The sequence below is a fragment of the Podarcis liolepis genome (genome assembly GCF_965112155.1).
Source record: "Podarcis liolepis genome assembly, chromosome: 2".
Taxonomy (NCBI): domain Eukaryota; kingdom Metazoa; phylum Chordata; class Lepidosauria; order Squamata; family Lacertidae; genus Podarcis; species Podarcis liolepis.
This window is the reverse complement of record NC_139555.1, coordinates 55,804,561-55,820,986: the sequence shown is the minus strand read 5'-3', so window position 1 is coordinate 55,820,986 and position 16,426 is coordinate 55,804,561. Positions and strand designations below refer to the sequence as shown.

Below are 16,426 nucleotides of genomic sequence, written 5' to 3'. Positions count from 1 at the left end.
AGGCACTTGACAACTACTGCCTGGTCATTGATACCTCTTTTCTAGACCAGGTGCTCTAGAGCAGTGTTTCCCAACCAGTGTTCCGCGGCACACTAGTGTGCCGTGAGATGTTGCCTGGTGTGCCGCGAGATGTTGCCTGGAGGGAAGCGGGCGAGGGCGTTTGCTTCCCGGAGGACTTGTGGGAAGCCGCCCCTTCCCTGGGCGACGCGCCGCCTCCCGACTCCGGAGTCAGTCCCGAGGGCTCTCGGAGGGACTTGCGAGCGACGGCACGGCGGCTCCGGGGCGCGCTCAGCCGGGCCGCCGCGCGCCCCCGCGCAGCCCCTGCTGCAGCTGCCCGGCGTGGAGCGCGACGCGGAGCCGGCCGGGCTTGGAGGCGCCCAGGTAGGGCCGAGCCGGGCGGGGGCGGGGAGGTCTCGGTCTGCTGCGGGCGCAGGAGGGCGAGTGGGAGAGGGGGAGCCGTCGGGTCTCCTGGAAGGAAGCGAGGCGGCGGCTGAGGGGGATGCAGCCCCGTCCCCAGCAACAGGCGCTCCTCGAAGTGAGGCCACAAGTCGGGGCTCGGACAGGGCCTGGAAGCAGCGGCTCCGGCTCTTGGGAGCGGAGAAGGGGACTTCGAAAGCGGCCTGGAGGAGAAAAGCCCCGATGCAGCGAGAGCGGGGAGCGTGCTGCCTTGTCCAGGCCTCCTCGCTTTGTGCTGTCCGCTGCCGGGAGCAGGACATGGGGGCTCCTCGTTCGCATGCTTTCCCGGGTGATCGGTTAGGGTTAGGGTTAGGGTTAGGGTCCCTCAGTCCCTCGCTTTGCTGCCTCCTCCCCCCCCACCCCCAAAGCTTGGAGGTTCCCCGGCAAGGGGGAGGGAAAAAAATTGAAAGTTACACTTTCGTGCGTCCCTCCCGGCGTGACGCTGCGCGCTGACGTCACGGGGCTGTAATGGTGGTGTGCCTCGAGATTTTTTTCATCAAACAAGTGTGCCTTTGCCCAAAAAAGGTTGGGAAACACTGCTCTAGAGGCTTAAAGCTACAGACATTCCTGGAATGTCACCAGAATATGTGGGGCACAATGTTATCAGGATGCCAATGGCACCCAGGACTACTTATCTATTAAATCTGGGTCAGGAGAGGCTACGCACAATCAGAACCAGTGCCTTGACACAATGGGGGTTAGTGAATATATCATATGACTCTGAGTTGTATGGATCAAAAGTCACACAAGGTGGTTAGGCTCACTCAAGATTTCTGACTAGTGTTAGGTACATAAGAAGCTGACTTATACCACGTTCATCTAGCTCAGTATTGTCTGCTACACTGACTGTGGCTCTTTGGGATCTCAGGCAGGAACCTTTCCCCAACCTATATGGAGATACCAGCAATTGAAGCTAGCATAAGCAAGAAGAGCCCTGCTGGATCAGGCCAAAGGCATCCTGTTCTTACTGTGGCCAGCTGTAGGGGAAGCTTCAGAAAGGCACTTCCCCCATTTGTGTGCCCCAGCAATTGGTATTCAGAGGTATACTCTCTCTGGTACCCGGAGCTTTTGCATGCAAATTATATGCCCTGTCAGAAGAGTCTATCCAGAGCTGATTTCATTGTTGTACACAATGAACGTCTACACAGCTAAAAGGTCTGCTAATGTTTTCATGCATACACTTTCATCTTCCCATTTGATTTTGAAAGACATTTAAAAAAACCACAGCACTCTTTGCCTCCCCAGCAGATTTTGCACAAAATCACCCCCTTGTAAACAGTTGGGTAGATCAGGATTTAATTTCATGACCCTGAGAGCAAAACAAAAACAAACACATGGTACTGTTGTATAGTGTAGTATTCCTGCAAAAAGGCCTTTTTGGTCCTGCCAAAGCATACATCAGTATTAACAGGGACTAGAGGCAAGAATTGCAGAGCACTTCTAATTTTTTTCAGAAACCTAAAAAGGCATAATCCTATTCATTTTCATGTAGCAATATATTTAATTACATTACAATAACAAATTTATTTGGCAATCCAAAGCAGTGCAATGCTCCTTTCAGAATGCTAAATTTAAACCACGAAATCTTGCCTAACAGTCCCAGCAGTTGCAGAGTAAACAATGAATTGAGCCACTAAAACTGCCATATCCAGATACAATTTGGGCAAGCAAGGCAGGGGACACCACACTTGCCGCACCCATCCTGACCATCACATCAGCAAGGTGGTACCAGTTTCATTTAGGCCCTGCACTCGAGTGCCGCTCCCTACATGTAAACCTATGGACTGTTATGCCTAACAGAAGCAGGCAGATTTAATAGCCAGCTGGAAATATATGTGTCACCAAAACTGCAGCTTGAGATGCATACAGACGAGAGGTTCCTGGGAACAATAAAAATGCAATTTACAAACCTCAATAATTGTACTGAAAGCTGCGGCTTTGGCTTGATAACCGAGGGCAAAAAGTATTCATTACTTCAGGAAATTGTGGCAGAAATAAATCAAGTGAGCATCTTTTATTAGCCCTAGCAATCCTGCTATAAAAATTATTTGATCCGTTGCCTTTAGAAGTTAGTTTGGCAAGTGGAATTAAAAAATGCTGTTGTTGCCGACCCCTTTAATCTCTTCCATATCCAGCTGTAGGTAACGAAAGGGTGGACTGTGCAATATTATCGAGATGGGAGATATATTCTTAGCAAAGCTTCTTCCTTCTTCTAAAATCACTTAAGGAAGGGAATGCAGTCCATTATATGCCATCTAATAACTTACCATGGCAGACACGGAAACATGTGGGAGGTGGTCATTTGTGTCATCTATTCATGTGGCAAGGATAATTTTACCATTCTTTTGCTTCTACAAATTTCTGATCGGGTTCAGATTCAGGTAACATTTTCTCTCCACCTGTTGGCTAAAAGGTTAGGGTTGGGTTGGCATCCATCTTTCTCAGAAGACAATGGAGAAGCATGCCTCTGGGGGTGAAGTCAAATTGTTGGAAGGTTACAGCACCTGCTGTGGCTGTAGAAACCAATACGGGAGAGACATGTTTTGTTGCTGTTGGTGCAGATGTAGGCATCTGGTTGTGCTGCTGCAGATGCACCATGGCATTTATTCTCTCTGCACTCCTTCCAGTGGTCATTTCTCCTCTGGTCACTGCTATGGATAAACAAGTTGACTGTCTGTCTCCAGGCACTGTGGTCGTCTGCAAGAGATTACTACATGATGGGGTTGATGTTGTCAGTCTTCAAGTCACCTTTGCAGACATCTCTGTGGTGCAGAGTTCGTCTGCCAACATGCCAGTAGAGCACGTCCTCTCTTTAGCTTTAAACAGGAACAAATAACAATGCATGGAAAACCAGAACTGCTGTTTGGTCCAATAGAGTGCTAAAGAGTGGTTCCCCCAGGGGGAAGCAGCAGGACAAGAGGAAGTGTGTACAAGCCCAAAATGTAGGACCACCTTTCTAGTTAGATTACATTCAATGCACATTGAAAGCACATGACTTCCCCCAAAGAATCATGGGAGCTGTAATTCAACATTTCACTATTCAGTGAGGCTCTCACCTGTGGACAAGCAGCAGCTGTGTCAAGTGTACACACCTCAGTCTAGCCACAGCTTGCATATTCAAATCAGATGGAAGCTGGCTTGAGGGGGAAATGCATCAAACAGCAGAATTTCTCGAGCGGCTACAGGATGCATATGGATCCTGGCTAACATCCTTACGTGTACTCAGCTTCAAACACCAGCAGTGGGAGCGCCCAAGAGCCCGAGTAAACGGCAATGTGTACACAGCCTTAGAGAAAGCCGGATTTTAAACAAGTAAGCGTAGCAATAAGAGTGGGTGAATGGTCTGTATATATATTCACCTAAATATGTCCTCTCCCTCTGCGGTTCTTGCTCTACCAGATACCGCTGATGGCAACTGCAGACGCGTTTAATTCTCCTTATCAGAGCATTCTATTAAAGCGTGCATAGGCAAGGTTACTACTACGAACACCCCTGAAAATATTTTCAAGGCAGCTGCACGAGCAAATAAGCGGTTCTGCCCGGCCCACGATGCCCGCCGCATTGGATACCACGCTCGATCAACGAGCTGCTGCTTTAGCTCGGTACGATGGCGATGCAGCCGTCCAACCTGCCACTGGCCACGCGGCCGCTGCTGGGAATCAATGGCAACGAGTGTAGGAATGTTTCATTTCTGACTTGCGCGCGGGGGGGGAGTGCGCCTCGCTTTTATCTTCTTCGCGTGGGATGGAACCCGAGATGCGCGCTTTGCGGGCGCAACCACTTGGGAAAGCGAGGCGGGGGTGGGGAGAGCCTTGCGGCGGTTCCTGGAAGCCGCGCTCGGCTTCGGGAGAGGCGCGCGGAGCTTCCGCCTCAGGTGTGTCCTCGCCTACAACTCCCAGGCACCTCGGCTGTGGGTGGCCTTTCCTTCTCCTCCACTCCACCCCGCCGCGCTGCCGGCCAGCTGGGAGAGCGCCAGAGCTGCTTCTTCCCTCAGTAGAGGCGGCGGCGGCAGCAGCAGTAGCAGTAGCAGCAGCAGGTGGCTTCACCCGCCCGGGAAAGAGCGCGCGACGCCGCCGCTGACTCTCTCTCTTCCCGCGCTGCGTCTGTCCGCGCTGAGGCGGGCATGGCTGAGCCCGAGCTGAGCCAGGCTGCCGTGCTGAGCTTCCTGCGGGAGCGCGGCGGCAAGGTGCGCAATTCGGAGCTGCTGAGCCGCTTCAAGCCGCTCCTGGAAGCGCCCGGCGGGGAGCCCGAAGCCCGAGCCGCCCTCCGCGAGCAGTTTAAGCACTTCGTCAACACCGTGGCCGTCGTGAAGGAGGAAGACGGAGCGAAGTTCGTGGTGCTGAGGAAGAATTGGCGCCTGGAGGAGGCGGAAGTGAGCGCAGCGCCCGCTGGGGGGCGCTCTGGCGAGGAGGAGGAGGAGGAAGGAGAGGAAGGCTCGGCCACTTTGGCGCCTGCCTGCCATGCCGGCCCAGAGGGTCCAGAGCAGGAAAGCGGGCCTGAGGCGAGCCCAGCAATGCCTGTGTCCCAGTTGAAGAGCCTGTTTCAAAAGGAGGGCATGGAGGCACCCAGAGCTCCCGGGGACCAAGACAAGTTGGCTCCCAAAGCTGCCCCCCAGAAACCCTGCATGCTGCCCGTGCGCTGTGTGCTGCCTGCCAGCGGGGCCAAGGAGCCCAAGGACCCGAGCCCTGAGCCGAAGCAGCCCGAAGTCAAAGACTGGCTCCAAGTGGGGCTCCCGGCCATCACCCCCTCTACGTCGCCTTACATGAAGAGGCGTCAGCTGGAAGAGATGGGGTCTAGCTCCCCTTACCTGAGGAGGGTGCAGAAGTCTCAGAAGGTGGGCGAGGAAGCGGACTGTCCCGCTACGACCGTCCCTTTGGAAGCCGCTGAGCACGAGTGGCTGGTGAAGGCCACAGCCGGCCAGTGGTCCCAGCAGCTTCACGGCCTGCTGCTGAGCGACAAGAACCTGGCCAGCAAAAGGGACTTCATGACCGGCTTCACCGTTCTGCACTGGGCGGCCAAGAGTGGGAACTGCGAGATGGTGGGTAAAGTCATCGAGGTGGCCGAGAAAGGTGGCGCTCATGTCAATGTGAACTCCAAGTCCTACGGCGGTTATACCCCGCTCCACATTGCCGCCATACATGGGCAAGAGGAAGTCATTGCCCAGTTGGTCAGGGATTATGATGCCAACGTTCACCTGAGAGACTACAGTGGGAAGAAACCCTTTCAATATTTGAAAGAGGGCTCCTCTTTTGCAGTCAGACACCTCTTGCGGGACCCCCACCTTCACACGGTCTCTGGACACAACGCCTCCATCAAGAAGAACCCCAAAGTGGCGGCTTCCATTTTGAGTTCCACTAGTGCTGTCCTGGGGCTTTTGTCTGATGACACTGCTTTCTATGAGCTGACCAAAGGCTTAAAGAAACCAGCTACGCTCAATAAGTTCTTTAATGCAGCCTCAACCCCAAGGAGGAAGCTGAAGTCCAGAGGGACTTTCTCGTCCTATTCTTCCTTATCTGAGGCAGTGGAAGATGATCAAGAGGAAGCAACGACAAAACGCAGACCAGTTTCAGAGTTGTTTTTTGGTCACTAGGCTCTGTCTTGCTGAAATCAAAATAATATGAATACTGAAGCAGTCATGTGTTGCTTATTCTTTCACAGAAATACTTCTGCTTTTGTGTTTTTAAATGTGTTTCTCATTAGCATGTCTAATCCAGGGACTGAATGGATTCTCTATAGGGTTGTATCTGAATACCAGTTGAATTCAGTATTCCTGAATGTGATCTTTGCCTCATACATTTCACTGAAAATAGTTTTGCTCAGCAAAAATTACCCTTACTAAATCCATGTGACATTTCATGCAGGACTTGGTTTGTTTTCTTTTGTTTTAGTGAGTGAGTTTAATGTGAGACCCTTATTTTGTTAGGTGATGAAAGGTTCATTAAAACCAAATGAATTAAGTAACAGTGCAGTCCCAGACACGGAAGTAATACGCAAGCCAATGGGACGTATTCCCAGGTGAGTTTGTATAGGATTAAGACTCTTTCTTGGGAGTAAGGAAGTCCCATGGAAAACAATTGACTTCCTTTTGAGGAAGCATGAATAGGATTGAGTTGCATGTCTGAAAAGGACAGGAATAAAAATGTCAATTTCAGATAGATGCCACTGCATATAAAGCAGTACATCTTGAAACAAACACTATGTTCAGTTCACGGCATGCACATTTTTTAAAGAACAAAATGTTTCCTTTATAGCCTCTAAAAACTTCTGATCTGGGAATGAAAATCATTTCAGGGAGGTTCTTTGCATCCCACCCATGCCTGTCAGCACAGATTAATGAGTTAATTAAAGGTAGTGCTGCCTTCCTAATGCTGTGCCATATTTAGTATTAAAAACATTGAACGTGTTCTGTAATAGTTTGCATTGGATGCAATTCTTATGAAATCCACCTTACAGTTCAGTGAATCTGTGATCCCTATGGTTAAAAAGGAAGGAACAGTTATGCCGTAGTAAAGCTTTATTTTGGCTTTTAAAGCAGATGCCAAAAATTCAAAATGTCAATTTTTTAAATTACAGTTTTAATTATGTTTGAAAAGGGATACATAATTTTAGTGGCATGCTGGAGAGAAGGGCAGTTCATTATATTTTATACTTTCTATTAAAAATGCCTCCTAGTAAGAATTTTACTGCATGCAGAAAACAAAATATACAGTGAATTTGGAGAATCAGCTCTAGCCAACTTAAAAAGAAAAGAGAAGAAAAAGCCCTAAGCGCCTCTACCTCAGTGCTGTATTTATATTATCAACTTAAACTGCAATCCCAGCCCCACTTACCTGGGAGTAAGCACCATTGAACTCAATAGGACTCAGTTCTGAGTAGGCATGGCTGAGATTGCAGGTGGAGATATGTCTTGTTTTATTCAGAGAATATGTATAATAGTTTTTGCAAACTAATGAAAAGCTGTGTGATTCTAAATGCCATAACAGTTTGACAAAATATACAAACCTCTTGTCCTCTGAGTATAACTTTTCAAAAATGTAACAAAAGGAAAAATCTATTTAGGGTACATATTTTTATATGAGGAATAGACTAATGGAAATATAGCTCTTTAAGATAGTTATTTTTATATTGTATATTATGTAAATACTGACATGTTTTGGTGTCTTTCTGGTGATGAACTTTTATGTAAACTAAAGCTGGGCATGTTAGGTGCACCATCAGCCATCATTAAACACTCAAAAGAAGTGTGCATCTCAATGACATAAGTAACTTAAAATATGTCAAGTGGTAAGGCTCCATGGGTAGTTTTTAAAAAGACATTGTGGCTCTGTGAAAATTCATTTTCGGTATGATACTCATCTTGATTGAATAATGCTCTGCATGAACTAAAAGCCTTTTGTAAATAAGGGTAATTATTGTCCCACCATTTTAAAAAAATGTATGGATGATAGTGCAGTATAAATTGATTTTAATACAATTGACTATTTAGTAGCGTTGCATGGGGACTTCTAACCTAATTCTGTGGCGAGGTTTATGGATCACTTTAAATCACAGTTACACTTAACTCCAAACAAACATTGACCTCATAGGTTTGTTCCTGGCTTGCCGCTCATGGATTGTTTGCAAGAGACAACCCACAATTCCAGGTTCAAACATAATGCTATGCCAAACCATTGTTTACTCTGCAGGAGCAGGGGAAAGGCAAAGTAGCTGTGATTTTAGTGCTGTGTACCAGCTTCATCCAAGCGATACATCCAGTCCCTCCTCCAAAAGTTGCAGTTTTGGGACAATTTAAATTCTGTTATTGAAGAAGAGTAGGTTCACTTCAGAAAGGATTACTGTATGATTGGTCAGTCTCATGTGTCACACATTTGCTCTCTGAATACACCAAGGGCCCAAACAGGCAATGGCTGTAACCTTTATTGATTTTTACGTCAGACTTTGGCCCAGTAAACAAAGGCCCTGTTGTGGCACAAGTTGGCTCTTGGAATGCTGTATCTGCCTTGCTTTAATAAACTCAATACAGTACTACTATCTGGCTACCTATGTGTGCATATGCATAATAGTCTTTGCTAAAGTATTCCACAAGTTGTAGGACTTTATCTGCTCAAAAGATGGGTAGCTAACAAATTGTTTCTGTTCCCATTCTTAGCAAATAAAAATAGCAAGCTCAATCCAGCGTAGAGCTAGGGCCAAACATTGCCAGACGTGGGTGTTTAAATCTGGGCCGGCCCCATTCACACAGAACGAGGGGAGTGAGTGCGGGTTCAGTTTTAACAGCCATTGGGCAGATGAATGAGGATTGCAAAACAACCTGCAGCTGAGCTCATTTCTTATATTAAAGGTTGGCTAAGGAGAAAAGTACTCAGGGATTTCGAATATGAGGGTTACCAGCCCCTGGCCATGTGCTCACTTTGCTGTTAAAAGTGGACCTTCTCCAAACCCCTTTCTTTGTGAAGCAGGTGTTTGTAAAAGGAATATACTTGCATACTAAAGGAAATGCAAAGACTGTTTCTCCAGCGTGACTGATTTATTAATCAAAGATGAAAACGAGTGCCATGCATATGTAACATGCGTATTTCATTTGCAATATTTTATAGGTATTTTATTTTATAGGTAATATCCAACTAAAGTCATTCCCAAAGAAGCCTTATTGAAATGAATGGATGGATATCAACGAATGTATACACTGAGTGGATATTGCCTTAGGCAAACTTTCCAAGCAACTCTGTAGTAGTTTTCCTTAAAGAAACTAGGGGATTCTTAGAACAATGGTTATTGCCAACATCAGAGTAGACCCATTGAAATTAGTGGACATGACTAACCTAGGCTCATTAATTTCAATCAAGCTACTCTGAATCTAACTTCATTCAGTGCAGCCCCAAACTATGTGACCAGCAGAACTATATTATCCATGTCAGCTGACACTTTTGGCATCACTGCATTTATACACCAAGTTACAGCATGCTGAGTTTTTTTTACTAATCACATACCCATGGAAGTCATGAGAGCCTTAGCAGGAAAAGAGAGATAAAGTCAACCACTGAATAACAAATAGCATTTGGATTACCTTTCAGAACACTTTTATTTTTGTTTCATTGGTTTTTTCCCATTTCCCTTACTCCACTGAAAATTTTTATTAAAATGTAAAAAAAAAACAAAAACATCCACTTGGATTATGTTGTAAGGTGTGGCAGGGACTTAGCAGTACAGAGAATATTTCCCCCCCTAAAGACTTTGCAACTGTATGAATCAATGATGTTATCAGATGGTTCATTACCCATTTCTAGTGAACAATGACATTAATTCACTTCAGTTATCTAAGCTGTAGTTAATTAACATAGTGAATGAGCAGTAAATAACAGCATTCTCATTATACTAGAAGTAATTGTTCTGCACAAGCAAATTATATATAACTACCGCAATGGGAAGCAAAAAAAAAACCCCTTTATTCACAATGTCTCATGTGTTTTACTTTAGATTATAAAAGGAGCATAGCCATGAATCAGTTTGCTCCTTCTGAGCAAAGAAAATACGTTATCAAATTGATATGGTACATATATTCTATGGTTGCAAGAAAGTAAAACATCTCATATAAGGTGTTCGCTGAATATTATGAAATGAAGTGCTCCCTTGTCTACCTAATTTTGAATGGTTTGATAGGACTTACTTCACCCTTGTAAAGGTATAGAAGATTAATGAGTCAGTGGGTAATTCAAAGGAGCAGAGTCCCAACAGAGCTTCCTTTTTATTATAAAAATGTGTGGGATTAATCTTTTGGTTCTTGCATTGACAAAGTCCTCATCAAAGCAACTAGTCATTTCCTTCAGTGTAAAGCATACAAAGAATTCAGCCTATGATTATTGAAATGTATGAGAAAATACTTGTCCTATTACCCAAGGTAATTGTTTTGTCATGCTGATAATAACATAAACTCTCCCACTGCAGGTTAGTAATGTAACAATCCTATGCTCATATTACATCAGGACATATTGCACTGGAGGTCCAATACTGCTTACACCAGCAGAATACCCCCCCCCCCCAATATCCAAAGTGTGTGCACAGCTTCAGAAGGAACGAGAAAAACACAGAACTAGAAAATGGAAAAATTGAACTGAAATTTCCCGCAGAGTCCAAACCTCTCGTGGCAACCAGTCAGGACTGTATGAAGCTGCCCACACATGAAGCTCCAGGGAGGGGCCCCCAGCACGTACCCTTACATCACAACCACACAAGGATGCCACAGTGCCCCACTCCAGCCATCTCAGTGACTCTGCAACAACCATTCTGAATTTGTAGGCAGAGCACGTCTTGTCACCAGACCATAAACATGCTTTTCCTGAGGCCTAACTTTGCAAGGTGCCCACACCCAGCTACCACAGACTAAAGTTCAGTTAGGTGTAGGTGTTTACCTTTGTCCTCTAAAGAAATGAAAATATGGTTGTGCAGAATTGAAATGAAGTCTAAATGTGCAACTTCTGGTCTTGGCTTAAAGATTCTATCACTAGATGTGTAAGACTCCTTAAGCTACTGTGGCCCATTTATGGACTAAGGAGTGAGAGCTGGACCATAAAGAAGGCTGATCGCCGAAGAATTGATGCTTTTGAATTGTGGTGCTGGAGGAGACTCTTGAGAGTCCCATGGACTGCAAGAAGATCAGACCTATCCATTCTTAAGGAAATCAGCCCTGAGTGCTCACTGGAAGGACAGATAGTGAAGCTGAGACTCCAATACTTTGGCCACCTCATGAGAAGAGAAGACTCCCTTGAAAAGACCCTGATGCTGTGAAAGACGGAGGGCACAAGGAGAAGGGGACGGCAGAGGACGAGATGGTTGGACACTGTTCTCGAAGCTACCAGCATGAGTCTGACCAAACTGCGGGAGGCAGTGGAAGACAGGAGTGCCTGGCGTGCTCTGGTCACGAAGAGTCGGACATGACTAAACGACTAAACAACAACAAAGGATTTCTCAACATAATGAGGAAGGAAGTGTGGCAGGGATTCAGGTTTGGGGTTTAGTCTTCCAAGGGATTAGGAACGTGGTGCATTCTGTTGACTAGTATCTCTTTTAAAAACTGCTTTAGAAGGGAAACTAACTTTAATGCAAGCATAAACATCCTTTTGCTTGTAAATGCTCAACCCTGAATTGTAACCACACATTTCACAGATGAACATGGTTTAGTGTTTAGGATTTATTAGTGTAGCTTTCAACATACTCGTTTTAAATTTAGTATCCTTTTAAAAATCTGATGGGGTGGAATTCAACATTGTGTTCTTCCAGCTGCTCCGCTACATTGCAGCTTGACAGATAGAGCGATTCCCCTCCTCCCCTCAAGTGCTGTTCTGGGGGGTTTTAATAATCACCAAAACTAATTTTAGGGGGTACAGGAAGTGTGCAGGGGATAGGAGAAGGGGGGGGGGCAAAGCCCTGTTGTGCAAGCAGAAGTCCTTACACAGAGCTTCCATGGATGGGGCTGGTTAGGTAACTCCTGATCAGTTTGTTTAAAAAGATACTGCAACAGAAGTTTTAAAAAAATTAAGAACTAATATACTTTTTTTTTAAAGCAACTCAGATTTTAAAAAAATAATTGTGTTTCAATCAGATCGTCTGTGCAGCCCTTATGAGTATTTTGTAAACACACAAAGAATCATGTTGCACAACTTCTGAAAATGATGGCAGCTTGCCATTTCCCCTTCAGTTGTTTCTACCCTGGCTCTGCAGGTACTTTGAGATCTGGTTACTTTCTGCACTTCGTTGAAGATGAAAAATAGCTGTATATGATTGTGGACCCCTATTTTGAATAATGGGAGAGAAAAACATGAAAGATTGCAGTGCTACTTCTATGAAAACATTGTTTTAATTCACCATGTGCATAGATTTTGTTTTCTCTGGCCCTCGCTCTATGTATTGCTTTTCTGGCTACATTGACCTACATTCCCTTGGTCTGCTTTGTTGTTTGATTTGCATGTGAATCTAAGTAAAGCCGGGCACCGTGACAGCAATTGATGTTTCCAGGGCCAATGCAGTAATGAAGAAACCTCTAAATGAGGATCTTCACAGGATGCCCTTGGTGCAGGCCATTGGCTAGGCACAATGTAGTAATTGTCTGCAGTGAAAACAGATGAGCATGTGCATCCTCTGCCCCCATTTAGCAGGGACAGACCCTGCTTATGATGCTGAGGTTAGTTACTGCTTCCGTTTCCTGGGTCCTGCCCCTGATTAATCACTGGCCCTACTTTTCACTTTGTGGGATGCCTTCTTATAATGGCTAAAGTTATTGTTTGTCTTTTTCTCTTAAGTGCACCTGCGAGTTTGCAGTCTATGATCCACGCAACTGAAATTTTAGAGGAGATATGAGACCAAAGGTTGGTTTGTATAATAGAGAGCAGCAGAACTGCCAGTAGTATAAGAGAGAACCCAAAGAAAAACGATACGTGAGGCATATGTTGTAGAGTGTGAAGATAGAAAACAGTCTCTGAAGCTGTACCCACAGTTTGCCAGTGGCTAAGCAGAAGATACAGTATTCAAAGTGAAACCAGATGGTTGTTCTTCTGTCCCCCAAGCAGATGTGTTTTATATTGCTCTGATACAGAACAATACTCTGCATAGGTAATTTGAACATTCAAAATCCACACTGAAATATAATTTGCAGCATTTTCACCTTTAAGCTAAGAGTTAGCTCAGACAAAGTTTTACCACGGCTGGCAATGGGGTGGAGGGAATTTATGGACTTGGTTGGACCCTGGGGAGCTATTTTAGGAATTCGGGATCTGGTTTTGCTTCAGAACCAGCACTGCCTCCCTGTGTGATTGCTGCTGTGCGTCTTTTCAGTTTGTGCAGTTATAAATTAACAGGGCCACCGCCAGAATCCATGTCTTGGCCTGGTGCATTAAAGGGAAGGGTGTGGAGGGTTTGCACGTGCAAATTAACTCTGGAGTCTCTGGAATGCGAAACCAAATCTGGAGAGCTGCACACACACAGATCTCACTGCAACACAGCTGCTCACAAGAGCAACCAGAAGGGCTTTGAACTTTGCAGAAGGTGAGATAGTAGCTTAGGCCTGCGAAAGTCCAAATGCACAGGTTATAGTTGCTGTGTAGGTGGCCATTTATGCATCACACACACAAAAGGACAACAAAAGAGAGTATCTATTTTCAAAGAGACAAAAATGCATCTGCTAATGTTTTGTGTATAGCTGTAACTCGGAATTAATTACTATAATTTAAATAGAAATACAGTACATCTCACCATACTAAGGAAGATGGTTACCAGGCGACCTGTGTTCCTGTTCATTCTGCCACCCAGTTGCAACCTACTGCTGACCAACTGCTCTCCCTCTTTATGATTCTTTAGCTGGGGTTTGGGCCAGACAGCCTTTCCAACTTTACCCTGTAAAGTAGAACACATGGCCTGCTGGGTGTGTGCATGGGGAATCTGAATGGAGCCAGGATGCCACATGAGAAGGGGTTTCAGTGCAAGGGGGCATCCCATGTCACAGTGTGGGTCACGACTCCTTTATTTCCTTAGAGTCATGAAGCTTTAGAGATCCAGATGAAGAAGAGCCCAGACACAATGGAATGCACACTCCTCAATTTTGGGGTGTGTGAGAGCACAGTCCCCTCCAAAGCACCTATGCTTTGATTTGCATGGGAGTGTGTCCGCGGAAGACCTCAGTGGGCCTGCACTTGGAACCAGAAGTCACAATTTGCACTGGTGGGCACAATTCATAAATACTGTTTCAGATGGAATAATTGAGGTTTGGTTTTTGTGAGAATGGGTGCAAGCTGATCTGATCTATCGGTTTCTGCTTCTTCATGTTTATCATATTTATCACGGACTTCTAAAAACTGAAGCTTTCCCCAGATTGGAACAAGCCTCTTGACACTTTCACATGTCAGTTTATTTCTTGATTTGGTGTGAGTATTTCCAAACATAGAACAGTTTTTCACAAGCTGCAGGAGGAATCTGAAGCAGACAAGAAGCCAGAGGAGTCGGAGGCTGTATTGTGCAAAGGCCTTGTCGCCATGTTGCAGGAGGGTGTTTTTGGCAGAATCCTGGACTGCATGCCTGACCCAAATACCTGAAGATGTTGTATCAGCAACATTTGAAAGTACTTTTCCAGCCCCAAGCCCCAAGTCTGCTGCTTGTTTTGTAATTCAATCAAACACAGCATCAGTGATATCATCATTTTGATTTCTGCCTTTGAATCTTGGATGTAACAAATCTGCAGCAGCACAAGTTAGTAACCTGAAGGCTGTGGTTGTATTATGGGCTTCTGCTGTGCTATATATTTTATACAGGATGTAGCAATATCATCAGAGAGCTAGGCTTAGTTCACTGGGAGAGCACATGTTTTACATCCAAAAGGCCAATTCCTGGCATCTCCAGATAGGGCCAGGAATGCTCCCTGCTTGTAGAAAAAAACAGGAGATCTAATGCTAGTCAGCAAAAGAAGATACTGAGCTGGGTGGGCCAGTGGTTTGGCTCTTTATAATGCCGCTCTCTACTTTACATCTTCCTAATGCTCTTCAGCAAGAGAGCTGTGTGGCTGTGCTTTGCTCGTGAGCCAGAGAGATTTTAGCACATAGATGCCTAACTTCTCTCACATCCCACCAAGATTACCATTATATAAAAAAGTGCACATGTCTAGTTCATTATGTTCTCCATGGAGGAATTATATTTGGTACTTCACACAGTATAATAAGATTTTGAAGGCTAAGACTTGTACGGCTCACTGAAGGGTTTTAATCTTCCATTCTACGGCTGCTTTGCAGAGAACTATGAAAGGGATAAGAGTGAGCCACAAAGCATTTATCACACAGTGCACCTGCACACAGCTCTCTGTTGCTGATGGGCATAGAAAGCTTTATCTGGAGACATTACCCATGATGGGAGAGAGAAAGACTTACGCAGGCAGTGTCCTAATGGAGGCAATGCATCTGTGTCTGAATCTGTGCTGTATCTCCACAGTATGCACATGGGATGAAAGCTCCTCCTTAGAAAAACTAGATGACAGCAGAAGGGGCTCAGTATAGCCATTCCCCAGACTAGATTTCCATTTGTAGTATTTTTTTTTTAAACATCTATACAAAGTAGCATTTCATTATGTTACTTCCCATTTTCAATCTGCCCAGACATTGATTAAACTCCTTGGTGAAATTCAACATTACAGTCTCCATTTTAGACTCTAGAGGGGTGACTTCAGTTTATATAATTACACAGAGGTAACAAACTATCCCTATATGTAGGAGACAAAGTAGACTCCACTTCCCATGGTCAGAACCCTGTAAAAGTTTATCTAAAATAGAAAAGACCACTTTCAAGAGTTAAAATCATTGGCAGGGATGTAATGACACTTGTAATGTGAAATCAACTATGGTAAAAATAAAAAAATTCCTTCCTGTAGCACCTTAAAGACCAACTAAGTTAGTTCTTGGTATAAGCTTTCGTGTGCATGCACACTTCTTCAGATACACACAAATGTGTATCTGAAGAAGTGTGTGTGTGGCCCAGGGTGAAACTACACTACATAACAGTGTGCATGCACACGAAAGCTTATACCAAGAACTAACTTAGTTGGTCTTTAAGGTGCTACAGGAAGGAATTTTTTTATTTTGACTATGGCAGACCAACACGGCTACCCATCTGTAACTCAACTATGGTAATTATGGATATATAACAGATGGGCAATGGTAAAAGATGCAGTGAATTTAATCTTAAATATGGAACCCATGGAGGGAGGGAAGGAGGTCCAAAGGTTCAAAAGAACCTTTTATTTTAATGTTTGAAATGGTTAAAGTTAAAATGTGAAAAATTGTGAAAAACGAATAATAATAATAATAAAGTTTATCTAAAATAGTTGTGTTTTCATGCGCTAGTCTCACATACCGGACATTGCAAGATGGGTACAGCATGGCAAAACTGCACTATTTCTAAACCTACTATGGTACTAAGCACCAGCAATCAGCACCTG

At 44.9% G+C, this 16,426-nt stretch overlaps 2 protein-coding genes across 2 annotated transcripts in view; both read left to right on the top strand.

The window, feature by feature from the left end:
• Nucleotides 1–16,426, top strand: part of LOC310699682 (uncharacterized protein) — a 46,716-nt gene that overhangs the window by 17,375 nt on the left and 12,915 nt on the right. The window lies entirely within an intron of this gene.
• On the top strand, nt 3,308–8,485 carry SOWAHA (sosondowah ankyrin repeat domain family member A). Its single transcript, XM_083487899.1, has one exon. The coding sequence runs from the start codon at nt 4,580–4,582 to the stop codon at nt 6,044–6,046; it is 1,467 nt and encodes a 488-aa protein (XP_083344025.1). The 5' UTR covers nt 3,308–4,579; the 3' UTR covers nt 6,047–8,485.